General features: G+C 37.7%; 2 protein-coding genes across 6 annotated transcripts in view; one reads left to right on the top strand and one right to left on the bottom strand.

Moving 5' to 3' along the window:
• LOC311627468 (uncharacterized protein) overlaps nt 1–27,664 on the top strand; it is a 228,795-nt gene that overhangs the window by 53,066 nt on the left and 148,065 nt on the right. The gene's annotated exons all lie outside the window — the stretch shown is intronic.
• The window catches only part of PDE3B (phosphodiesterase 3B), a 131,382-nt gene that overhangs the window by 48,001 nt on the left and 55,717 nt on the right, over nt 1–27,664 (bottom strand). For both annotated transcript variants that reach the window (XM_084893976.1, XM_084893977.1), the window contains one exon: nt 5,401–5,451. In XM_084893976.1, the coding sequence (XP_084750102.1) occupies nt 5,401–5,451 (51 nt within the window). The remainder of the gene's footprint in view (nt 1–5,400; nt 5,452–27,664) is intronic.

Raw genomic sequence — 27,664 nt, 5'->3', positions numbered from 1 at the left:
AAGTGTAACAAATAATAGTATTACTATCAATATTATGGAAAATGAGTTAAGAGTACAGAAAAAATGGTATTACAGTTCAAAGTAAATGGTGATAATGTTGAACTAAATGGTTAACAAATTCCTGGAAATAGCATCAGGCTGGTTCCTAAAAAATGGGTAGAAAATGTATTCTAAAAATAAAGTATTTCATTAATGTATATATGTTTTGTACTTTTAAAAATTCTATATAAATTTTATTCAACTAAATAAACCACAGAAATAAGTATACTAATAATTAGAACAGTGAATTAAATGTTACTTTTGTTTGTTTTACTGTATCTTGAATCTACATTTGAGTGTATTTAGAATTCTTAAGTATTTAAAGCATTTAATGATTTCACCGTGAAACTGTTAAACTATCTTCAACACATTTTATTTATTTTTAAAATACGTTTTAATTGATTTTAAAGAGAGGAAAGGAGAGGGAGAGATAGAAACATCAGTGATGACAGAGAATCATTACTCGGCTGCCTTCTGCATGCCTACTGGGGATTGAGCCTGCAACTCCAGCATGTGCCCTTCACTGGAATTGAACCTGAGACCCTTCAGTCCACGGGCTGATGCTCTATCCACTGAGCAAAACCAGCTAGGGCTCCACACATTTTAGAATGGAAAAAAACCATTAAGAAAGTGAGACCAATAATTAGCTAAGTAATGTCTTTGCTCTATGTGGAATTTTTTAATCTTTTTCTTGTGAAGCACTATTCTGTGTTTTTATTTTAAAAATTCCCCATTATTGGGGCACAGTCCAGCTATTTCTGGTCAATTAAGAGTACTTCTGACAAATGGCTTGTTATAATTTGAATTGATAAGCCAAAGTTAATGAACATGTTAAAATTTGATTATTACTATAAACCTTCCTTCGCATGTTGGTCAAATTATAATATATAAAAACCCAGAGTTTTAAGGGCAACAGCTATTTGGCGTAAGGTGTAAGAAAGCAGTTCAATTTTTTAATGACTGGTTTGGCAGTATAGTGCATATGGCTGGCTAACAGTGTCCAGATATAGGGATTATGTATTTTTTGTCTGCCAAGAGCATCTCCTCCTGCTGAAAAAGCCCCCCCCCCCATTTAAGCAATCCTATCCTATAAAATCTATCTATACTAATAAAAGGATAATATGCTAATTAGACCAGGTTTACTGGTCATCTTCTGGAGGTACAACTTCCTTCCAGACAAAGCCATGGTGGTGGGGGCTGAGACAGAGAGGATAGTTGGGGCAAAATCAGGCCAGCAGGGCAGAGCCATTGGGGGTGAGATCAGGCCGGCAGGGGAAGGCAGTTAGGGTTTATCAGGCAGGCAGGCAGGTGAGGGGTTAGGAGTCAGTGGTCCCAGATTGTAAGAGGGATGTCCAACTGCCGGTTCAAGCCTAAACCGGCAGTCAGACATCCCCCAAAGGGTCCCAAATTAAAAAGGGTGCAGGCTGGGCTGAGGACCACCCCACCCCCATGCACAAATTTTGTTCACAGGGCCACTAGTCTATAATAATAAAAGCATAATATTGCTAATTAGGCGGGACATCTTTCCAGACAAAGTCAGGGCTGTGAAGGAAGTCCGGGTCCCGGGTGTCTACTAATGGCTAGAGGGAAGCTGGTGCCAACAGACAGGGGAAGGATTCATACTCTTGCATGAATTTCATGCATCGGGCCTCTATTATATAAAATATTATATATTTTCCACAAATTATACATAATAGCATCAATCTATTTTCCTTACACCCAAATGAGAAATCTGCTATTTGAGTTGGTGTTTTCCTATAAGTAATGTGACATTTCTCTCTGGCTGCTTTCAAAATATTTTATCTTTAGTTTTCAAAAGTTTAATTATGATTTGTCTTGGAGACTTTTTTTTTTTTTAGTGATCCCACTTGGTATTCGCTCAGATTCCTGAATTTGTAGAATTATGTCTTTCGCAAAATCTGGGAAATTTTCAGTCATTATTTCTTCAAATACTCTTTTAAACTCACTCTTTTTCTCCCCTCCTCTCTAAACACCAATGATCTTTTGTTGTGTCTTTCAGGTCCCTAAGGCTCTGTTCATTTTATTTCCATCTATTTCCTCTGTATAATTTAAATTGAGTAAATCCTATTGCTCTATCCTCGAGCTTGCAGATTCTGTCCTCAGTGGTCACCACTCTAATGCTGAGAACATTCAGCAAGTTTTTAATTTAATTTGTTTCTTTCTTATAACTTCTGTTCTTATAACTTCTATTTCTTTGCTGAGATTTTTCTATTTTATTTGTTTCAAATGAACTTGTAACTGTTAGAAACAATTTTCTGATGATGGCTGCTTTAAATGTCCTTTTCAGGTAATTATAAATCTGTTCATCTTTGTGGTAAGTGCTAATATAGTCTTTTCTCATTCAAGCTGTGATTTTTCTGGGTTTTGGTATATGACAGGGTTTTTTTTTCTTTTCTTTTTTTTTCTATCAATGATTTGGCTAATAATGCTTCACATAATGCTAGAAGACCGTATCCTATTTAAATCTTTTATATTAGGAAGCAGACTTGTTTAGATTTCACACAAAGATCCTGGTCTACTTTTTTAGGTTGTGGTTCTAATGACAACTTATTTTTTTTAATGTTTGTACTGATGTTTAGATAGAGAGGAAGGGAAAGGAAGAGAAACATTGATGAGAGAGAACCATTAATCAGCTGCCTCCTGCACAATCAAGCCTGAAATCTGGGCTTGTGCCCTAAGAATCAAAACATCAACCTTCTGGTGCATGGGACAGTGCTCAATCCAATGAGCCACACTGGCCAGGCTCTAATGTCAATTTAATTTTTAGGGCATTCACAATGTTATTTCAGTCTGCCTTTTTTTCTTTTTTTTCTGGTGTCACTAGGGTTCCCACTGGTCCCTGCTGGTTCCTCCTCTGTCGGGGAGAGGGAACTTCCTCAGGCTGGGCTACCTGGTACCTTCAGGTGAAGAAAGGAGGCCTCCAGGCCACAGGGACAAGGAACACTTTCTGGGCTAGGCACTTGTGGCAGTATCCCCTGTGCCAGGCCCCCTGGCCACCCCATGTCTCTCACTGGGGAAGGAAATCTCATGCCCAGTAGAGAATGAGAGTACAGTCCCATGCCTCATGACATTTTGATCAACAATAGACCACATCTACCCCAAAGGTATACACCATGTAGCCTAGCACACAGTAGGCTGCACACACAGGTTTGTGAAAGTGTACTCTGTGATGTTCACACTTATTGCCAGTGGTGTTCCTGATCAAGTCCCTCTTCCCAAAGCCACCAGATTCACTTGGCATTGTTTGCAGGACTCTCCTTCAATCTTAGGGGAGAAATGAGCCTATTCTCGACACCTTCTGTTGCTCCATTGAGAGCGAGGGCCTGAGTCACCTTTTGCTTTTGGGTGGGGGTTGTAGGAAACCCTGTAATTATGTTGTTTCTCCATTGCTGTGGTCCTTAACAAGGCCAGCCTACTCTTCCCTTTTCTTTTTCAGAGTTTTTTTCATGCATTATTTCCAGAGTTTATAGTTGTTCTTAACAAAGAGAAGCAGAGATAATTAAATCTGAGGATACGTGCAGATCACATAAGACAGGGTATAATACATATAGGAAAAGTGCAATAAATATTACTACTCTTATTAATGTTATGGGAAGTGATGATATAAAGATACGAATAAAATAGTATTAGAGTTCAAAGGAAATACAGATAACTTTAATAATGAAGAGTTAACAGAAACTATGGGAGAGGTAGCATTTGGTAGGATTTTATTTATAAAAGATTGGGGAAATAATGTTTTACAATGAAATTAAAAAATTATTTTGGGGAGCTCATTTTTCAAGAAGGAGAATGAGTAAAGGTAGAAAAGTGGTTTTAAAAAAGGTGGTAAAATAGCAAGGTGCAGAAAACAAAATTATTAAAGTACGGGCTATATTAAAGAGAGAGAGAGAGAGAGCGAGAGCGTGCGCGAGAGAGCGCGCGCGAACAGTGGAAAATAAGGTTGGAGAGGCATGTTGGGGCACTGGCTTCCAGGCAAAGGGATATGGGCAATGGAGAATCATGGGTTTTTAAGCAGGTTGAAGAGAAAGAAGCAAGGAGAGGGAAAAGGAAGTGATGGAGGGCACTGAAATTTTACGAGTATAAGGCTGCAATTTGTTAAGATCTGACAGAGGTGTGGGGAAAGAGCATTCCAGGCAGAGAGACTACCAAGTGTGAAGACTTGGAGGCAGAAGCCTGCCCAGCTCGTTTGCAAAAACAAGGAGGCCAGTGTAGCTGTAGCTGTAAACGAAGGAGAAAGTGCAGGAAGATGAGGTCAGAGAAGTAAAAGCCAGTAAAGGGACCGTATTGTGTAAGGTCAGAGTATTATGTGCAATGATGTGCACTGATCTTACAGATAAAGTTCTCAAAGAAGCAAACCAGACAGTACATGTGACTGATTCCATTTATGTAAAATTCAAAGACAGGAAAACATTAGGTTTCATAAAGCATATTAAACCCAATATAACTTTTGTAGAACAGAATATACAAACACATTCCAACTCAATGGAGAAAGGTTTGTCAATATATGCATCAAAAGTGCTCCATGGTTGGCCTATGTGCAGTGTCTTTCTTACATGGAAGTTTCTCTCTTCCCTCTCTCCCTTCTACTCTAAGAATCAGTGGAAAAAATATCCTCAGGTGAGGGTTAATAAGAACAAAAATTGTTAACATAGTTGTTACCTGATGTTTATGAGTGATTTTTCTTTTTTCCTATACTTCTATTTTCTGTTATGATACAAACATATATTACTTAAACGAGCAAAAATATTTACAGAGTACATACTAATATTAAATGACTGTGTGTGTGTGTGTGTGTGTGTGTGTGTGTGTGTGTAATTCACAAGTAAGCAAAACTAACTGCTTGAAGTCAGGAAAGAGATTATCTTTGAGGATATAAGTAAAAACTAGAATGGTACATAAGTGAAGCTTCTGGGATGCTGGCCAGGTGTTCTTTCTTGATATGAGTACTAGTGGAAATTTACCAAAAAGCAAAATGATACTGCTTTCCTGATAAAATATTTTAATAATTGTCTTGCTTTTTCTTACATATGGCCTTTAATCTATTTTTCCCCCATGTGGATCAGTTGCTCACAATCAGAAAAAAATTCTCATCCTTAATATAAAATTATTAGTTTATCCCGAGTCCAGATTATTATAGTAAACTATGAAATGTAACTATATATGCTTGTTTTTTTACCATTTCATTTCCCCCTTACAATTAAAACATTGTTATCCATCTAAATGAAAGTTCTGGCTATTTTAGGTCAAAGTAATGAAAATCTTATGTCATAGCAGTCTTGTTACTGTAACTTTAAATGTCAAAAGTTTCATTATAGATTTCAGTGATAATCACATATTTACCTGATAATGAGGTTTATACCACTGCTTCAAGTCCCAATCCCAAAGAATCATCTGGAAAGAAAAAAAATTCACTTAGTTACAAACCAGAAATAAGCAAATATATGTAAAACAAAATAGAGCATCTCAATTACAGATACTTCAAATACCTTGAAGTTTGAGAGAACTATTGGGAAGGTCAGAATAAAAATCATCTCTAGACAGAATATTTTATTAATTATGCACTCCGTGACTGAGAAACCAAAAGGAAAGTCAGAATAGTCACAAAAATACGGTAAGCTATATCTACCGCCCCAAAAGAAAACATACATAAAAAAATCACATCCAGTCACTAAAAGAGCAAGGAAAAATATAAATAAATCATCATAGCCCAAATTATGGTGGTGCTATTTTCTTACCAATAAGGCACTTCTGTCGAAAGCAGTTCAAAAAGCTTATCTTTGTGGTTAGATTAAGTATAAAGGAATGGAGCACGAAAAGTAACACACAACTCCTTGACGTGCAGATAATTAGTGGTTTTCCTGTTTGTCTCTTTATACAATGGTAACTTTTTAGTCCCAGACTAGTTTTTTCCTGCCCCTCTTTTTCTAGCAGGCTTTCTGGCTGTTTACCCATCCAATAGTCACTATTCTCAAGGAGATAAAATTGGCTTTAATTTATTAACAAGCTATAACTTACATATCATTAATCTTAAATGTCTTCTAAGATTACTTAGTTAATAAATGTCTCCTTTTGCTTAAGAAATTGATTATAATTATAATTTTCTACATAGTTTTGAACCTTAGTCTTGAATATAAGCCTAGTTCATGAGTCATATAATCACAGAATTTCCATATACTGAACTATTTGTGTTGTTTCCTGTTCATTGCAAAAGATCTTAGTGTTATCTACTCTATCATTAGTCCAATATTTTATTAGAAGTTGGCAGACTTCTTCTCTGTGAAGGACAGACAGTAAATATTTAAGGCTTTGCAAGCCACATAAGGTCTCTATGGAATATCCTTTTGTTTGTTTTTGTTTTAAGTTGCAAAAAAACATTCTTAGCTTTAGGACCATATAAAACAGGCTGCTAGGAGGATCTGTCAGCATTCTCTAGCTCGCTGACCGCTGTTTTAAATAATACTAGAGGTCTGGTGCACAAATTTGTGTATGGGTGGGGTCCCTTGCCCTAGCTGGCAATTGAGGCTGATCAGGACCAATGGAGGCTGGCCGACTGGGGAGGGACTGTAGGAGGGCTCCAGGGCCTGCCTGGCCTCTCACCCAGCCCTAATCAGTTGGATTCAAGCAGCAAGCTAACCTACCAGTCAGAGCATCTGCCCCCTGGTGGTCAGTGCATGTCATAGTGACTAATCAAGTGGTCAACCAAATGGTCAACCAACCAAACACTTAGCATATTACGCTTTTATTATATAGGGTACCCACCCTCAATCACTCAAATTCGTCAGTTGTCATTACCACCATCTCCTTGTCAACACTCTCGAAGAAAAGTCATCCCTTGCCAGTGCATCTATTACCTCCCAAAGAAATGCAGATGTCCTATAACCACTTACAAAATTCATGGACTAGTATCCAAAAAATGACTGTGGTCTAATACTCATTAAATTTATTCACTATTTTATATGGCCCTAACTGTTATTCTGATAAAGTTATTTCAGGTTGTATTTAACCAGCATTCATTCTAGATCCTAAAAGTCATCAAGTATGAAAATAACATTTTTGAAGGCATTAGAGGGAAGTAATTTGTCCTAAACTAAGGATGATTACTTCTGAATGAGTAAGAAGAGACAAACTTAGGAGGGATTAGAAAAGTTGTAGAAAGTTTGTGAAAACCTGAGAGGAAATTTTGTGTGGTTAAACTGAGTAAGACAAAGAAATCTAATCAAATAAGTGGATTTAAAGCATCGGAAGTTAAACTAGTACAACATTAGAGGTTGATTTTTCTCTTTAAAACAACTTGGTTTGTTACTGTGAAAAAAAAGTTCTATACTCTGTATTATCAAGAGGAACTGCTTATCTGACTCGGTCCCCGAATGCAGCGTGCATCTTACAGAACTGAGCCATGTTTGGCTATGAACCAATGAAGAAAATGCTTTTTCTTTGTAATATGACATGGCCACAGTCTGCTCTAGAGTCAGGAGAACACTTGCCAGAGGCTGGGTCTTTGAACTACATTACCATCTTGCAACTTGAGTCATTGAGGACAAATGGATGAAATCCCCTATGTACAAGTGTTTATGTTTTTGTGTCAGAATAAGCCCATTCAAATGAAATGTAAAATTATGATTCACCAGGGTGGGAAGCCAGGCAAGTCTGAAGAGAATTCCAGGAGAACGAAGGTGACTTATTATTACTCTAGCTTAAGGTTTCAGCAGCCTTGGCCATTCCACTGCCCGTTGGCAGTGAGGCAGCTGGAGAAAGAGCTCTGACAGGCTGAGCAATGGTCTCCCCTCTCACATCCAGCAGAGTACCCAAATTGGTCAGGGGGCCACTCTAGACTGGGAAATTCTCATTACAGCAAGTGCCAATTGGAGGAATTGATGCTGAAGTGCATATGCCTGCCTACAGGGACCATCCTAGAAATATGGAAAGTCTCTTTTTCCCCTCATTGCTGATACAACCTGACTTGGGCAGATATTCAACATCTATTGAACACTCTACTTACTGCCAAAGAATGGTGGGTTATCTTAGAAAAGGCAGAGGGGTGGGAAACACTAGTCACTTGCACAATGAGACACCCCAAAACCCTGTGTGAGCTGAGGCCACAGCTGCTGTGTCCCTGCTACTGGCCCACACTGGAATATAAACGATGCGGACCAGCGCAAGCTTGGACATGACAGGAATTGTATTCTGTTGGGTTAAGGAAGGGAGTGCCCAAACAAGTAAGTTTTAATCAGGTCCAGTAGCCAAAACAGTGTTCAGACAAATACCCAGCCAAATTCCTAGAATGTATCTTTGAGGCTTGTCACCAAGATACTGATGTAGACCCAGTGGCCCCTGAAAACTTAAAGGTTGTGAACATGACTGTTTTGGCTCTGAGTGCCCCTGGTGTCCAAAGAAAGCTTCAAAACGATGCTGAAACTGGTTTGGCTCAATGGATAGAGCATCAGCCTGTGGACTGAAAGGTCCCAGGTTCGATTCCAGTCAAGGGCATGTACCTTGGTTGCGGGCACATCCCCAGTGGGGAGTGTGCAGGAGGCAGCTGATCGATGTTTCTCTCTCATCGATTCTTTTCTAGCTCTCTATCCATCTCCTTTCCTCTCTGTAAAAAATCAATAAAATATATTTAAAAAACAAAAAAACAAAAAAAAACACGTTAAGAGTCCTTTTGAATGCCTCTGACACTGTTGGTGGAGATTGCTCTTAAGTTGTTCAACAGCAGAGACCAGATCTGGGGAGAAGAATGAGATGAAGCAACAGGCTGACTTGCTGGCTGCTGCTCTGACCACCAGAGGGCCTAAGAAGATAAGGAACAAGGTAAAGGCCACTGGGACCAAGCGACCTGCTCCAAAATTGGGCCCCAAACAATGTGCTCACTACAAACCAGAGGGTCATTGGGAGAGGGGGGAAATGACTAAGTTTAAGCAGAGAACAGGACAAAGAGGTAGGAGGAGCATCACAGATAACCCAGTTATCCCTGAGTGATGGACCCGGGGCCTCTGGTCAACACCAGCCACATGGAACAGTGGGGAAAGAAATTAATGGACTAAAAAAAAATTAATGGACTTTAAAAATATATTTTTAAATTAATTTTAGAGAGGAAGAGAGAGGGAGAGAAATAGAAACATAAATGAAGAGAATCAATTTTTAAATTTCTTTTTAAAAAAATAGATTTTATTGATTTTTTTATAGAGAGGAAGGGGGAGAGAGAGAGAGTTAGAAACATCGATGAGAGAGAAACATCGATCAGCTGCCTCCTGCACACCCCCTACTGGGGATGTGCCCGCAACCAAAGTACATGCCCTTGACCGGAATCAAACCTGAGACCTTTCAGTCCTCAGGCTGAGGCTCTATCCACTAAGCCAAACCAGCTTCGGCGAGAGAGAATCATTTTTAAGCTGCCTCCTATACACCCCTTACTGGGGATCAGGCCTGCCCGGGAAATTGAACTGTGACCTCAGGTTCATAGGTTGATACTCAACCACTGAGCCACACTGGCTGGGCTTAATTTACTTTCTAATTGACACTGGAGCCACATATTTTGTATTAAATACTAGATTAACTAAACTCTCCTCTGGAACACGGCTCGTGACTGGAATGTCATAATCAGTAAGGAAGCCAATTAGATTGCCAATTGGGAAAAACAAACCTTAACCATAGCTTCTTGTGTTGCTGAAATGCCCAGTGCCACTTTCAGGATGGGACTTACTGGCTAAACTAAAGGCCAAAATAACCTCTGCCCCCGACGGGTTGATATTAAAGTGCCCCTGGAAGAAGCTTGTGTTTTATAGGCAGCATTGCTGGCTTTGGCCAAAGAAAGAACTTCTGACTGAGCTCTCCAATTAATCTTGCAAGAAATAAGTCTGGAAGGATGGGCAAAGGGCAGGCCTGCAGAGGCAAAGACGGCTATCCCAATCCAAATATGATTTTGCACAGGAGCAAATGTCTTTCTATCTAAAACAGGACCTTCTAAAAGAACCAGCTAGGAGAGGAATCCAACCATTAGTAATAGCATTCCTAGAATATCAGCTTATTCAGCTCTTGTCATTCACTATATGTAATTCTTCCATTTTATCAGTAGAGAAATGAGGTACTAAGGAATACAGATCTATTCAAAACTTGAGGGCCCTCAACCAAATAGTGGAAGACATCTTCTACCTGGTGGTCCCTAACCCTTGGTGACCACTTTGGGAAATTTTGGTGATTTGCTCTCCTGGACTTAAATGCTTTTCCTTTGTATACCCTTGAACTCTGAATCTCGGGAGCTATTTACATTTGGGAGACTGTTGAAATGTTATTCTCCAAGAGTTCAAAACCTCCCCCATTGTTTAGAGAGGCTTTTGCCAGAGATCTAAGAGAATTTCAACAGGATAATGGAGCAATACTTCATAAGAGTGCTGTTATTCATTGTCTAGGCCATCCGAAAACAGACAGCGTTTGACAAAATCTAGCACCCATTTATGATAAAAACTCAGCAAAGTGAGAATAGAGGGAACATACATCAACATAACACAGGTAGCATACTCAATGGGGAGAAATGAAAAGAGTTTCCGTAAACTTGAGGAACAAGACAGGAGTGTCCACTTTCACCACTCTTATTTAATCAGAAACCAGTTGCATCTTTATACACTGATAATAAACTATCAGGGAAACTAAACAATGGCATTTACATTTCATCAAAAAATACATAAAAATAACTCTAACCAAGAAGGTAAAAGATCTGTACTCAGAAAATTATAAGACACTGAAGAAAGAAACTGAACAAAATATAAATAAATGGAAGCATACACTATGCTCATGGATGGGAAAAATTAACATTAAAATACCTGCACTACTCAAAGCAATCTCTGGGTTCAACACAATTTCTATAGAAATACCAATGAGCCCAGGATGGTTTGGCTCAGTGGATAGAGCATAAGCCTGCGGACTGAAGGGTCCGAGTTTCGATTCCAGTTAAGGGCACATGCCTGGGATGTGAGCTCAATCCTCAGTAGGGGGCATACAGGAGGCAGCCAATCAATGATTCATCAATGATGTTTCTATTGCTCTCTCCCTCTCCCTTCCTCTCTGAAATCAATGAAAAAAAATTTAATAAAAATACCAATAATATTCTTCATAGAGCTAGAACAAATAATTCAAAAATTATATGGAACCACAAAAGACTGCTAATAGCCACAGCAATCTTGAGAAAGAACAAAGTTGGAAGAATCATGCTACCTATATCAAGCTATGTTACAAGGCCTTAGTTATCAAAACAGCATAGTACTGGCATAAAAACAGAACAATGGAACAGAATAGATCTCAAAAATAAACTCATGTCCCAATATGCAGACATCTCAGCAAAGCTAGAAATACAGGCCTTAACGAAGGTCACAGACTCGGCTCTTAATTAACTCCAGACAAAGCATTCTTCTGTGGAATCAAGAAATGGCCCAAATAAGAAAGGTGGTTTCACAGAACTGAATAACATTAGACCTACCAACTGTAGCTCAAGAAGGAATATGCATGCTTTTTAGACAGGAATGTTGCACTTACATCCGAGCTTCTTCTGACTCTAATGTTTCCAATTTATGAGCTCCATGAACACTGCCATAGATCAGGTTGAAAACCTTTCTATGCAGATCCATTCACCCACTGGTTCACTTCTCTGCCTGGCCCTTGGAGAATGTCTACATTAGTGATATGGAGCTACTACTGGTAATCTGTCTTCATCATTGCTGCCTAAAAGATAGCCAAGGATAGTAATCTAACGATAATTCCAACTAGGGACCTTAGACCTGAGATTCCAGGATACTTTCAACAGATTGTGAGACAATTCCATTCTTCTTTCTCTAATCAATGTCCCTAATCAGCAGGTAGCAGCCTGTTTTCCCTTAAGGTTTGAGGAATGCATAAAAAAGGGCGAGTGAAACCAAGGGCCCCATTTACTATATATTGATTTCAGAGAGGAAGGGAGAGAGAGAAAAACATCAATGAGAGAGAATCATCAATCAGCTGCCTCCTCATGCCATGCTGGGGATCAAGCCCCCAACCTGGGCATGTGCCCTGAGTGGGAATTGAGCCACGACCTCCTGGTTCATAGTTCGCAACTACTGAGCCACACTGGCCAGGTCTAAGGGCTCTATTTAATGTAGGACTTCGATTTAATATGTGACCCCAGCTCTCAATTCCGTTTCTTCACTGCATGCCCTGTAAGTCTAAACTCTTCCCCCTCACTAATCTTTAACCCCCTGAGACAGCAAGAAACAATGACCATGCCTTGACTGAGGTTCACAAGATAAGGTCTCTATTAAGCTAAAGATAACATGGCCTACCTTGTATTTCAGCTCCTGACCATACCCTTATGAAACCAGACTGAAAGACCTGAAACCATTTATTGCCCTTACCTCACTCTTGACCAATCAGCAACACCCACAACCCAAACCCCATTACTTATGATGATGCTTGGCTTTTGCTCTGTAAAGCCTGTCTATAAACCATTGGGCAGCTGGGTTTTTGGAACACAACCTCACCCATTCTCCAGATTGGTGCCAATTTTAATAAAATAATTATTTTCTTCACTGCAAACTCCTGCTTGTACATTCTTTTGGTCTGTGCATAAGGGCAGATCAACTCTTGTTCAATTCAGTATCAATTTTTCCTATTATTGATACATCTAAAAATTTTTTTTTCCTCTTAAGTTCACTAATGAAAGTGCAGAACAGACAGGAGTGAAGACAGAACCATATGATGGGTCACTAAAATTTATCTAATTTAAATCCTGAATCTATAAACTTGCTACCTATCTTATCAACCAATCCATACTTTCACAATGTTACCCTATCTTATCAACCAATCCATACTTCCACAATGTTAGCAACAGTGACAAGTGCCCTTACAGTACCTCATTTCCCCAATTCACTAGTATAAGTAGAAGTTGATTTTATTTTTTTTTTGCTGTAGAAGTTGATTTTTTTGCTAACTAAAGTTTATTTCCATTAAAATAGTTTAACATTGAGTCTCCTTTGCCCCTTAAATATTATGTTTTCACATATTTGCATTCTGTTGCTAAAAGCCATATTTATTTTCATGCCACGAATTCTTAACATAAGTATATCACTCCCAAGATGATGAAAATTGGTTCGTGGAGGGCAAAACATAATTTAAAAATATCAAAATTGTTGTGGCCCTCCAAGAGTTATAGTACATAATAAACAGATACACGTAAATCTATGGTGTTAACATTTTATAGAGTGGGAGTAAAGAGTAGGAAAAATGTCTTAAAAGGGCTCCTTAGTGGGATGAGAAAGAAAACAAGGTTGAGAAAAAAATGCTATAAAGTAGTCCTGCTTCTTGAGTATAAGAGCATATTAGCTTGCAATTTGAGAATGTTCCCTAATGCACGGAGACCATTCTGGGGCTGCCTACTCAAAAGTTTCTGCTAACATGAGAGATAATGTACACCCTATTTTAACTGTGCTCTTAGAGGTTTCTAAAAACCTTACAATATACAGTTTCCCCCCTCTATGATTACTTCTTAGATCCCTACTGTAGAATTTTGTATTGCAGACCATCTCCTTTAATAAATTCATTCCTCCTTGGCTGTTCATCCCATCATGGTCTTCTCTCACTTGTGGCTAGGGAGGAGTTGAAGGTGGAAGAGGGCACAGAGGGGATAAATGGTGATGGAAATAATAAAATAGAAAGCAGCAAGTCTTTATCTGAAACCCCCTACATTATTAGGAACTGAAAACAGATACAGGGACAGCCACACACCACTGGTAAACTGCTTTCTGTGTAATTTGAAAAACTAGAATATTAATGATTTTGAGAAAACAAAATTTTCTACATAAATTTGATTTATGATCCAGAAATTTTGCAACTAAATATGTCTTAACAGTTATTCAAAGTGTTGAATGAAAATTAGTTGAAAATTGATAAATAAGATATAGAAATGAACAGTAAATGTTTCAAAATTTTTATAGCAATTTGACATTGTTATGACATTTTTAGTGTATTTTATAAAAGCATCATTCCAAAATAGAGGGGAAAACCCCAAATCTTGATCTTTTACATCAAGAACATGAATGTGTATATAGCTGGACTATGTGGGGTAGCAAGAAAACTTGATATAGCCCAACCAGCGTGGCTCAGTGGTTGAGCATAGACCTATGAACCAGATCACAGTTCAATTCCCAGTTAGGGCAACATATCCGGATTGTGGGCTTGATCCCCAATGTGAAATGCAGGAGGCAGCCAAATGGTAATTCTCTCTCATCATTGATGTTTCTATCTCTCTCTCCCTCTCCCTTCCTCTCTGCAATTAATTCATAAAAGTATAGTACACAGTACATAATAAAGAAAAAAAAAAAAGAAAACTGGATACAACCCAAATGTCCAAAAATAATATGGAGAAATTTTGGTATATTCATGCAATGGAATACAACAGTGAAAATGAATTTAAAGTATAGAGACAAAATTATACATTTAAGTGTACTTTTTAGGAATATAAGTATCTGGGAAACAAAGAAATTCAGGGTGGTGAACATCTCTAAGGGAAATGGTCTGAAAGTGGCATACAGGAAACTTCAAAGTTAATGATGTGTAGATGGTGTTTGCTATCCTTAGTCTCTATACATTATAAGTGTTCAGCTTCAATACAAAGTTAAGAATTTATGAAGGTAGACAAGAAGAGATAGTGACTAGAGAAAATTTTTGAGAAATTGTGCTGCAAAAGCAAAAATAAAATGGAATAATAGTTGGAAAAGAATGTGGGGTGATACTTTTTTGTTACCAATATGATAGGTTCTATAGCTTGTTTGTACTTAAAAATGATCCAGGACAGTAAGAAAACTAATGATATAGGTGATTCAAAGGAGCAAACTCCTTAATGAAAATACAGCCTAATGTCTCATAATAATATTAGCGCTTAGACAAAAGTTTAAACTAAGAAACAGTAATAGAGTGTTAGCCATTATTTATCAAATTATAATTTGTTTCTCATGGTCTAGACTATTTAGAGCGAAAAAAGAAATAGATTTTGTTTACATGTATTTCAAATGTATAAAATGTGAAATTCTAATTTTCACAGAAATATCATTTTTAAAAAATTCTCAGCATGCAATGCATTCTTATATGAAACTTATGTTTTTGTTCCTAAAATGGGACATAAACTATAGAAGTACCCTTCAGATTCTGTTCTTCTCATAGCAAAAGCATGTAAAAACAATAAACTATTGCTAAGAGACTGGTAAAACTAGCCAGACAGGTGATAAACATTATGCTGAAAGAGAGAACATATCAAGAGAGAACAGGTCAAGTCATTTCCAAAATGTATTTACCACATGAAACCTTGGAACAGCACCGAATAAATGCGTAAATGTAAAAGAGTACTGTCATATTTATGCACAGCAGATATTTCACTTTGCCGCTGGATAGAGGCATTCATGTGCTGAGTCCCAATCGGCTGTTGGTATATGTGCAGTACACATGAAGAACAGTGGTAGTTGACATTTTACATGTTTATCACAGAAAACCCTACTACAAAAGTGATTCCCCCCACTACTTAATGATTACTTTTGTGAATTATGATATACTAAAAAACGTGTGGGAGAATCTGTTACCTGTACAGCAAGGAAGATTCCTGCTAAACAATGAGCGTCTCCTAACTGCAAATCTACATGCCACTTTATCTACAGAAAACAAGCTGGTGGTTACAACACATCTTTTTAGTGAGCCAAGACAAAATGGAGCAAATATAAACATTGAAATGCAAATATATGATCTGTATATTGCACTGTGTATCCACCATCCAAAGTTAAATCATTATATATTTTTCTTTATTCTTTACTATGATGCTATTAACCAACTAGTGGCCCGGTGCATGGACTTGTGCACATTGAAAGTAAATTAATTTATTAGAAGAAATATTTTAACCGAAACTGGATTGGCTCAGTGGATAGAGCATCGGCCTGCGGAAAGAAAGATCCCAGGTTTGATTCCGGTCAAGGGCATATACCTTGGCTGTGGGCACATCTCCAGTAGGGGGTGTGCAGGAGGCAGCTGATCAATGTTTCTCATCAATGTTTCTAACTCTATCCCTCTCCCTTCCTCTCCATAAAAAAAATCAATAAGATATACATTTTTTTTAAAGAAATATTTTAATATCACCGTTCACCCTTTCTCAATAATAGAAATGTCAACCAAATTCACGATTGACAATGACAGATCGAAACACAGTGTGCAATTGGCGCCAATGAGAACTATATATGTATCGTGAATGCATGAGTCAACTTAGCCTTTTATAGATAGAGAACAAAGTTGCTTAATTAGACCTGCTTTTTTATTTAGCTTAACTTTTTCAGCCCAGTGAAGCCCCTAAACTTTCTAAATATCCATTTTCCAGGTAATGAAAAGAAAATAAGATTCTACCAAGTCTCCTATATACCTAATCCAGGATTTCTTTGAGGATCAAATGAGATGAGGCACGGGAAAATGCTTCACAGACATTCATTAAAGTGTAAAATGTTTGCACCTGGCTATAAAGCAAGTCCCGTTCCTGGGCTGAAGAAACTCTAAGGAGGCTAGTCCCTAGGGAGAGAAGGCCAGGCGTTGCTATGGGATGTCATGACCTGGCGCTCACAGCAACCATTTTCAGGCTGGGCTGGGTGTGGGCCACATTTTGTGCCATGGGGTCTTTTCAGCATTGGCTGTGATTTGGTGGGGTGTTGCTCCAGGGTGGCGGCAGGGCCTGTGTCTCACTTGGGGGAAGCCAAGTGTTGCTTTGTCAGTGCCAGGGCCACAGTGCCATTTCTTTGTAAATGACCAGTGTGTGTAATGGCAGCTCTTGCGTTGATCATCTGGTCTCTGGTGGAGAGTGTGTGTCATAGCAACTAGTTGAATGGTCAGAGGGACACTTAGCATATTAGTCTTTTACAGCTATAGATGTCATCCCAATAAATTTAATGAAAAAAGCAAATATAAAAATAAATAGCAAATGTAATAAAAGTATTTTGTTCAATAAAATGCAAATTAACAGTGTGATAATGCCCAATAATTTAACTATTGACAGAGCCCTGAAAATAACCTTCATTGAGAAATCTCTTTAAAATTCCAGGTCCCTGTTGAATCTGAGTATTCAGAACCAATAACCTACAAGCACTCGCTGCTTCCTATCATAAATAATAAATTTTTTCAAAGTTTCATATCATTCTATTGTTTTTATTTATTTTGTTTTTTTAGTTCTTTATTGATTAAGGTATTACATATGTGTCCTTATCCCACCATTGGCCCCCTAATGCCCCACTCATGCCCTCACCCTGCTGTTGTCTGTATCCATTGATTAGGCTTATATTCATGCATACAAGTCCTTTGGTTGATCTTTCTCCCTTACCCCCACTCTCCCCTACCTTTTCTCTGAGGTTTGAGGCAATTCCATTATTTATTTCCTCCTAAGCTCAAATATAATTTTTACATATTTTCATATACTGGTTATCTAATTTAAACAAACAGCATTCCCTTTAAGTAACATGAGGTATACATTATTAAAAAAAATTTTTTAGTTGATTTGATAAAGTGAACCCAAGACTGAGCCTTTATATAAATTCAGCTTTTCTCTGTGGTTAAAAAGTTGAATCCTGATAAAAGTTTCTGTTTGAATGTTTGTAAGTCCAATATGCTTTACAAAACCACCAATACCACAGTGAAACATCAGCAGTACAACCAGGCGATGCTATCAGGCTCAATTACGTCAATGAGGTTTTATTTCATTGTTCCCTATGCAGCCAAACAGAAAAACATATATGTACGTTCAAATCAAACTTACAGAGCTGTTATACTTTTATGAAACTCAAAAAGAATATTTATTATATGTAGATCTCTGAATTAACTGTTATAGCATTTTTTGTTCTCATAATTCTTGATGACATTTTATTTGGGCTTTGTGTACTTATGAAACACTAAATTTCAGGATTTCTAGCTTTTCTATTTATCTGTCTTCCAATTCAGGCCCAGTGAAAAATACCATCCGATAGCCACAAAGTAAAACTGAAACTGTTCTTTCTAATATAGTCTAAAGTACAAAAAAAATAGTAATCTTGACCCCTGTATGTCAAAGAAGAGCTCCAAGTAAAAAAACTGAGAAGCAGAAAAAAAGGTGTTGGGGTGAGGAAGAGGGGGATCAGGAAACTCGTGTGACTTAGAATCCCTTTACTTGTGCTTTTGCTATCCATGTTTTCAGTTACCTGCAGTTGATCATGGTCCAAAGGTATGAGATTAAAAAAAATTCCAGAAATAAAGGATTCATGTTTGAAATTGCACACCTTTCTAAGCAACATGATGAAATCTCACCCACGTCCCCTGGGGACATGAACCATCCTGTTGTCCTGGTTACCCACAGTGTATACACTATCCCCGTGTTTGTCATTTAGCAGCCATTTCAGCTATCCCATCAACTGTCCCAGTATCGCAGTGTTTGTGCTCAAGTAACATCTATTTTACTTACTGCCACATTCACATGACTTCTTATAATATACTAGAGGCCCAGTGCATAAAATTCATGCATTGGGGAGGAGTGGTTCCCTCAACCCAGCTGCACTCTCTCCAATCGGAGAGACCTTGGGGATGTCTAACTGCTGGTTTAGGCCCAATTCCACAGGGATCGGGTTTAAACTGGCAGATGGACATCCCTCTTGCAATCTGGGACCACTGGCTCCTAACTGCTCACCTGCCTGCCTGCCTGGCTGCCTGACCACCCTAACTGCCTCTGGTTGATCACCCCTAACTGCCCTCCCCTGCCTGCCTGATTGCCCCTAACTGCCCTCCCCTGCTGGTCTAATCTCACTCTGTCTCTCTCTGTTTTTCTCAGCAGTCCTCCAGGCTTCCCTTGCTCCCTGTGTCCCTCTTCCTCTTTCCCCGCTGGGAGGGGGCAGGACCAGTGGGGGCCACTCCACCCTCTGCCTGCCCTCTCTTCCATCCAGGCCTCTTCAGGCCCAGTCTGTTTTGTTTCCTCATTCTGAGAGGCTCCGAGAGTAAGCTGGGAGGGAGGGAAAGAAAAGGAGAAAAGGCTGTGAGCTGGTGGGCACTGTGTGTGTCTGTGGTTGTGAGTGTGAGTGCCAGCCCTGCCTCTCCCATCCCCGTCTCCACTGCCACAAATCCCCACCCATCAGAGCCTGCTGCACACGCAGCCTGGTTGTTAGGTCCAGTCTCCGGTCACTGCAGATGTGACGGACCCAGGGTTTTTATATATTAGAATTGTTGTAATTTTTCTGTTATTACTTTATAAATTAAACTTTATTGTAGGTATGTATGCATAGGAAAAAAACAGTATACAGTGGTGCCTCGCATAACGAACGCCTCGCACAGCGAACTTTGGACAGGTTTTTCATGAAACCATCGGCCAAAAGCAGAAAATGGATGAAGATGTGCAAGATTCGGTAGACTCTACTTAGTCTGTCTTAAAATTAAAAAAATGTGTGTTTTTTTTAAAAAAAAATTATGTTTTTAGATGTATCTAAATAAAAATATGTCATCTTAGCATATTATTTTTTATGTCATCTTAGCATATTTTATGCTTCAGAACGAATTATTTTTTTAACATGTATTGTTATGGGAAAACGCGTTTCACATAACGAACTTTTCGCATAACAAGCTTGCTCCTGGAACGAATTAAGTTCGTTGTGTGAGGCACCACTGTACTAGTATACAGGGGTCAATATTCTCCACAGCATCCACTGGGAGTCTTGGAATCTATGCCCATGGACATGGGGATAAATGCACTAGTTCTAATCCCCTGTTGCCTACATGATGACATTTCACTGGCAATTCTTTCTCCTACATCATAATTTTCTCTCTTTCTGAAATCATTTGCATTAGATTATAAGCATGCTGCGATTTTCCACATCTCACAGAAATACCTTCTCAAGATCATACTTCCACCTAGCCCCAGTTCCATTTCTCTGTTCCCCTTTTACAGCAAAATTCCTTAGAAAGACTGGTGCTTACTTATCTTCCAATTCCTCCTATACCAGTAATTGTTTCTTAATGTGGCACTATTCTAGCTACACTGGTTTATTTGTTGGTCCTTGAACATGCCAGGCAAGTCCAATAAAATGCATTTCCCCTTCCTTTCTCTTAGCAAGTTGAAAAATAAATGTTACATCAGGTGTGACTTTCTAAAGCTGAACTGATAATTCAGATTTTATAAAGTAGCCCTTGAAATATACATATAAATTTGGTGTGTTTTTTTTCTGTCAAGAATTGAAAAACAGAAGCAAGATATTCAGGAGGTCAGAATAAAAATGGGTGAGTGAGAGAAATACGAAAATACTAGTCATACATTATCTGGAATGGGTAAAGCTTTAATCTGTATACCCACCAATTACTTCAATCTCTATATCTTATTGATAAACTAATAAGCATTTAAAATTTTATCCATGAGTTCATACAAGATAGTTTTTATTATTTTATGTTCTGAAATTGAGCAAACACCTAGTACCATTTTCTTAACCTTAAGTTTTTCAGAACAAGTTTAAAGTTATAAAACAGTTGTACATACCATGTATAATCTGTTTAATAATGGAATTCAAGCACAGAGGACCATTTTCTAAGTATATAAAATTGCCTCTATTTTACCAAAATACTAAATCTCTTGTTCTCTCGGGATATTTCAAGTATTTACCTACCTACTACTTCTCTTCTGGACCTCCTATGTTTTTCTGGATATATACCTTGGCCCAGGCCTCAGCTAGTTTTTCTAGCTTATGGATGGGCAAAATTTTATCTCCATTCATGGTATAGACTGTATATTCTCACCAAGAGATGCATATATTTTCACGATAGAGTGCCAAAAATAATTTAATTGGGATTGTAAACCTTTAAAAAGTAAAATTTCTATTTTCCTCCTATCTCGAATAAATAAAATATTTTCCTCTTAAGTAGTAAAATATTTTCCTCCTATCTCTTAAGTTACAATATAATTTTCAGTATAATTAAATATATAATAACTAATATTTATAAGGCCTTACTGAAACACTTGAATAATTCGGGATTGCATGAGGAAAATTCTAATAAATATTGTAGAATTCTATGGATAGTATATAAACAAAACCAAAAGAGAAAATAAAGCTGGTTCCTCACTTCACTAATAGGAATATGGTACAAACTTGACTACAGGTCTGGAAAGTAAACCAGAAGATCACAAGACAAAGTCCTGCTGAGGAGATTTTAGATTAACCAAAAATGATGGTCTTAAAACCAAAATCCAAGAATCCCCCATCTATACATATAATAACTCAGGTAGACTGATGCTGGGGGCAACCAGGCTGGCAAGGAAGAGCTGTTTAGTGGAGACCGGTCCAGCAGGAGAGGGCAGTTGGAGGTGACCCAGCCTATAGGGGAGGACAGTTGGAGGCAACCAGGCCAGCAGGGGAGGGCAGTTTGGGGCAATAGGGCTGGCAGGGGAGTATTTAGGGGGTGATCAGGCTGGTAGGCAGAAGCAGTTAGGGGCAATCAGGCAGGCAAGAAGGCGAGCAGTTGGGAGCCAGCAGTCTTGGACTGTGAGAGGGAGGTCCAACTGCCCGGAGGGATCGGGCCTAAATGGGCAGTCGGACATCCCTTGAGGGGTCCCAGATTGGAGAGGTTGCAGGCTGGGTTGAGGGACACTCCACCCCACCACCCCCCCCCCCCCCCGAACAAATTTCTTGCACCGGGCCTCTAGTTCTGTTATAAATAGACTATATTTGAGCTGAAGGGAATTTAGAAGACAATAATTCCAATACTTCACATTTTATAGTTAAAGAAAACAAGAACCAGAGTAATGTGGTTTTCCTCCTTTTTCTTATCTCTGTGCCCAACATTACTCAACTAAAAATCTACCTGTGGACAGACATTCTAGTAAAACAAAGGAACTATTTGCTTTTGAGGCTTGTCTCAAAGGAAATATAAACTTCTCTCTCTCTGATTACCTTTTATATATGAACAAGCACATTGCCAACTTGGTAAAGATTCTAAACAAAGAATTCTGATTCTACCAAATGGCTACATCTCCAAAGCATAAAAGACATTTCATACACAAAAAAAGTCTATATAGGAAAGAAGCACAGGTATATTTAAGAATAATTTTATCACTTGTGTGAGATTAAACAACTTCATGGGTAAAATTTTAAGTACTTAATAGAAGATATATTTATTAGTCTCTTACATGCCTTTATTATGTAACAGACTATTAAATTTAAGAGATATAGATATTTTAAAAAGTTAGAAAAGCATTAAGGTAGGTGTTAATTAGCCAAGAAAAAAAAGACCAATGTATACTAACAAAACTATCCTTTTCTCTATTTAAAATAAAACTATAATTTTTCATTTGGAATATTTATTGGTCAGACAGAAATTACTCAAGTTGCCAGCAATATCTGTTTGAAACGGCTAGGCATTAGTTGAGTAAATAACGTTTTGTCATGGTAACTAAACTTAAAATTAAGCAAAGATACCAGTGCCTTAGAGATTATTTGAAAATGAAAAAAAGTGAACCTCTAATCTGTTAAATAAATCAGATCCTCAAGTATTATTGCAGTATTCTAAACTTACGGGGGAAAGCACTAAACATTATAGGCTTTATATAAGTAAAATGACTTTTTCAATAAACAGATAGAAACTCTTTACCATGTAGGAATTTCCACATATAATTCAGTGAAAATTTCCATGTATAAAATTGTAAACATGTGGGAATTATTTAAAATAAGTTGTGTTATAACGTGACATGGATCAGCTAAAGAAACTGACAGAATAGAAGCAAGCTTTAAGTAACTTGTAGAGAGCCTATCTGTGGAAATAAACAGAAACCTTACTTAACACGAAGTTAGTAAGCCAGAAGGGGTTGTTCTCATGCCCTACTTTGACCACTGAGTCCAACAGGAAGAATCGTCTAGAATAGTTTTCCCAACTTCCTCTTTTCTGTGTAAGAGTTTTCTCTCCTTTGTTTCTAGGAACTTGTGCACTAGCCCATGGGACCTGTGTTGCAATTCTTCGTTCTTACAGAATAAACCCATTTTTGTAGAGAAATATATCGATGTCTGTTTTAGGTCCATATATCTAAACTAATAAAAATAACTGTTCAATGTGGAATAAGTTATAATTCCAAACATTAAACTTTCTGACAGTGCTGCACACACACAAAAAGTTACCATTAATAATTCTGTTATAGGAAAGGAAAGCACATATAGCTATATTAAGGTCTGTCAGTGATCAACAGATAAGTAGAATTTTAAAATTACTTCTATTTTTAACTCCAGTCTTTCCCCCACCCACAAATTAATGGTTGCTCATTCATTCTGGGACAAATGCACACAACCTAGTGTTTTCCTGAGATTGAAGAGTCTAACATAGTGATAAGTTGTTCTAATTACTGACCAAACAGCTATTAAAAAATAAACTAACCTAGCCTTTTTGGTATGGTGATGGCAAATGAGGAAAGATAAATAAACCACTACTCTGGAAACATGTATATCATTATAGGCACTGTTTACTAATTAAAAAATTACTAATATAAATCAGATGCACATTATGCACCTTCAGCATCCAGGAGGACAAGGTCTGATTTGTTCCTAACCATGATCATGAAACAAAGTGAGTACCTAGCATATAACATTTGATCAGGAAACACTTGTAGGATGAATTAACCTATATCTACCACTTGCCATATTTTATAAATTGGAACTTTTACTCATGGAATCTATTAACACTACTAAAAATACTTAATATTTATTGAGAGCATATTATATGCCATTATCTCATTTAAGACCTGTGGCTGTTTTCATTTTTACAGTTAACTATGGCAGACCCAGAATTCTAACTGGTCTTCCTAACTACAAAATCAGTAATTTTAATGATAATATTTTGAAATATTCATAATTATTATGCAGAAAATCTACTTATGTCTTTCATCCTATAGACAAAACCAGTTTACAAAAATATAAAAATGATGAATTTTTAAATGATAAGTACATTGCCTTCCTGGCTTTTAGTACGTGTCTTCCTGCTGAAGTTGTTCTTAACCAGTTAAAATAGCATCTGTTCCTATTAGTAGAACAAGTTTATGCAGTGGAAGAAGTAGTCTATTAATTTAGAATACCAAGGCTGAACTACCTTTGTTTTAGATATCTTTGTAGAAAAGAATGAACTATCGTAGGTTTGTTGTAAGGATCAATACAATCTATCAAAGCTTCTGGGATGCAGTAATAAGCAGGAAGTTTACAGAATATAGTTTCGAAACAAGAAAAATCTCAAGCAAACAACCTAACATTACATCTATGGAACTGGGAAAAGAAGAACAGAAGTAGCCCAAAGTCAGCAGAAGAAAGGAAACAATAAATATTAGAGCAGAATTGAATGAAATAGAAAACAAGATGACTATACAAAACATATAACAAAGAGCTGGTTCTTTAAAAAGATTAATAAAACTGACAACCCCTTGGCTAGACTGAGGGGAAAAAAGAGACTCATATAAATAAAACCAGAAGTGAAAGAGTGGAAGTTAACACAGACATCACAGAAATGCAAAGGATCATAATAGAATATTACGAAGGACTGATTATATGCCACCAAATTCAGTAACCTGGAAGAAATGTGTAAATTCCTAGAAACATTTAACCTTTCTAGACTGAATCATGAAGAATTGGAAAATAAAGACCGCTGAAACCAGTTTGGCTCTGGATAGAGTGTCGGCCTATGGACAAAAGGGTCCCGGGTTCAATTCCGGTCAAAGGCATGTACCTTGGTTGTGGGCACATTTCCAGTGGGCGGTGTGCAGGAGGCAGCTGATCGATGTTTCTAACTTTCTATCCCTCTCCTTTCCTCTCTGTAAAAAAATCAATAAAAAAATATTTTTTTTAAAAAAGAAAGAAAAATAAACACCAATCAGTGAGGAAATTGAAATAACCATCAAATACCTTCCCAAAAATAAAAGTCTGGAATCAGATGGCTTCACTAGTAAATTCTACCAAAGATTCAGAGACTTGCCGAAACCGGTTTGGCTCAATGGATAGAGCGTCGGCTTGGGGACTGAAAGGTCTCGGGTTCGATTCCAGTCAAGGGCATGTACCTTGGTTGCGGGCATATCCCAGTAGGGGGTGTGCAAGAGGCAGCTGATCGATGACTCTCTCTCATCGATGTTTCTAACTCTCTATCTCTCTCCCTTCCTCTCTGTACAAAATCAATAAAATATATTTAAAAAAAAAACAACATCCAGAGACTTGATACCTATCCTTCTCAAACTCTTCTAAAAAAATTGAATTAGAGGCAATACTTCCTAACACATTTTATGAGGCCAACATAAACCTGATACCAAAACCAGGCTAACACACACAGAAAAGAAAACTACAGCCCTCACTGGTTTGGGTCAGTGGATAGAGTGTTGGCCTGTAGACTGAAAAGTCCCAGGTTTGATTCTGGTCAAGGGCACACATGTCTCAGTTGCTGGCTCCATCCCCAGTGGGGAACTTGTCCAGCCTCCTGGCAGCCAATCAATGATTCTAGCTATTGATGTTTCTATCTCTCTTCTCCCTTTCTCTCTGAAATCAATAATATGTGTGTGTGTGTGTGTGTGTGTGTGTGTGTGCATATGTGTGTAAAAGAAAACTACAGACCAATATCTATGATTAATACTGATGCAAATATGAGCAGAAACTATATAGATACTATATAATCAAGCCTGGGATTGATAAGGCCCTATGCAGTGTTGCAAAAATTCAGACAGCATATCTTCCACATATTCTTTCCTCAAAGGTTCCTTGAGAGTGTACTCTGACAAATGAAAAAGTACCCAAATCAAGAGAAAAGCAGTTAAATCTTATTATGGCAGTTCAAAAGATGAAGAGATTGTTTTTAAGGGAGCCAGAGACACAAGGTAGATGAGATTGAACTATAACAAAACAAAAAAGGGGAAAGGGGGAAGAAGGAATGGGAGGGAGGGAAGTAGTGTCTGGAAGGACAGCTCATTTCAGGAAGAACAGCATGAGTGGCCCTTCTCTTATTGCTGTGTATTAGCATCGCTTAAAGTGATTCTAAAATTGCAGTTCTTACACAATCCTGACTTTGTTAAGATATTCTAAGTGGTTTCTTAGGTCTTCATGATTTTTTATATATTTGCATTACTCTTGTATATGAAATGTATCAAACTAATGGAATTTTGCTAACAGCTGCCTCGTTAGCAGAGTCACAAAAGGCGGCACATTCTTTGCATTATTCTGGAGAAATAATATGTCAATGAATTAACAGGTGGGCTAAGTAGTCAATGAAGTCCTTTGAAAGAAAAGTACTTAGCTTCCTTGTAACTCAGTTTCCTAATTTGTACAACAGAGTTAGTTGAACAGGCTGTAGTAGCAGGGGTAAGACCATAGAGTATCTTTCCCACAATTGAGTTCTCCTCCCTATTAGCTGTGTGTAAAATTGGGCTAATAATGATTACCTATTTTAAAGGACAATTGTGGGGATTAAGAAAGATAACCAGAGTCCATCACTAACTACAGTGCTTGTACTTGAGGACAAATGCTCAGTAAATATCTTCTCTTCCAATGTGGTTTAAATACTCTTATCCTCAAAAGTTTAACAATACAGAACTAATAAAAGACAGAGATAAATGCTGCAAAAATTAAACATAAGAAAATGTTACTTGTATTTAGTACCCTGTTTCCCCGAAAATAAGACAGTGTCTTATATTAATTTTTGCTCCCAAAGATGCACTAGGTCTTATTTTCAGAGGATGTCTTATTTTTCCATGAAGAAGAATACGGTACACATTTATTGTTAAATGAAAATAAAGGAAATTTATTACCTGTATTTGGTACGGTAGTACAGTAACTGTCAACACAAACCAGACAAACAGTGAATCCTACAGTATCAAGAATTTACACATTTATTCAATGACAATCATGTCATCATGTTCTGGAACATCATCATAACAATTCAATTCCTGAATTTCCTGGTGAATTTCTTGTGACTCCATTTCTTTCAGAATCAGTGGACCAAATCTCTCATATTTAGCATAGGGTGGGGGGGGCTTATTTTCAGGGGGATGCCTTATATTTCACTCAGAAGGAAACCTGTAAGTAGGTCTTATTTTCGGAGGATGTCTTATTTTCGGGGAAACACGGTAGTGCTTAAATAGCCAGCAGATAGTACAGAAAACTTAAGTGGATTAACTTCAAATCCCCTATTGTAATATTCAGGCATTTAAAATTTCTGGCTTCTTGGCTGTAGCAGTTACAACAAATAACATTACTATCATGCCCCAAATTCCAGAGCAAACATTAATTAAATCTTACAGCTAACCTCTAAATATGGAGTTGCAAAGAGTTAAGGAATTTATTCTATACTCCATACTCCATAGAAATCACCTGTATGCCTAGAATAACTCCTGACAGAATCGCAAATATATGGATTTCATCTTGGATCACTACCATACCTGATTTCCAGGTGTTTGACTACTAACTAAAAGAAAACTTAACTTGCCAACATTATTTTTTATGGTGTTACTTATAAGGTAACAGATTATGTGTAAGCAAATTTTTTAAATAATTAAAACAATGGATAAAATTCTGTGAAAATGGAATCAAAGGAAATTCTAAAATCTACAGTG

The sequence above is a fragment of the Pipistrellus hanaki genome (assembly GCF_964339955.1).
Source record: "Pipistrellus hanaki genome assembly, chromosome: 9".
Taxonomy (NCBI): Eukaryota; Metazoa; Chordata; class Mammalia; order Chiroptera; family Vespertilionidae; genus Pipistrellus; species Pipistrellus hanaki.
The sequence above is the reverse complement of the archived record's forward strand: the minus strand, read 5'-3'. Positions and strand labels throughout refer to the sequence as shown.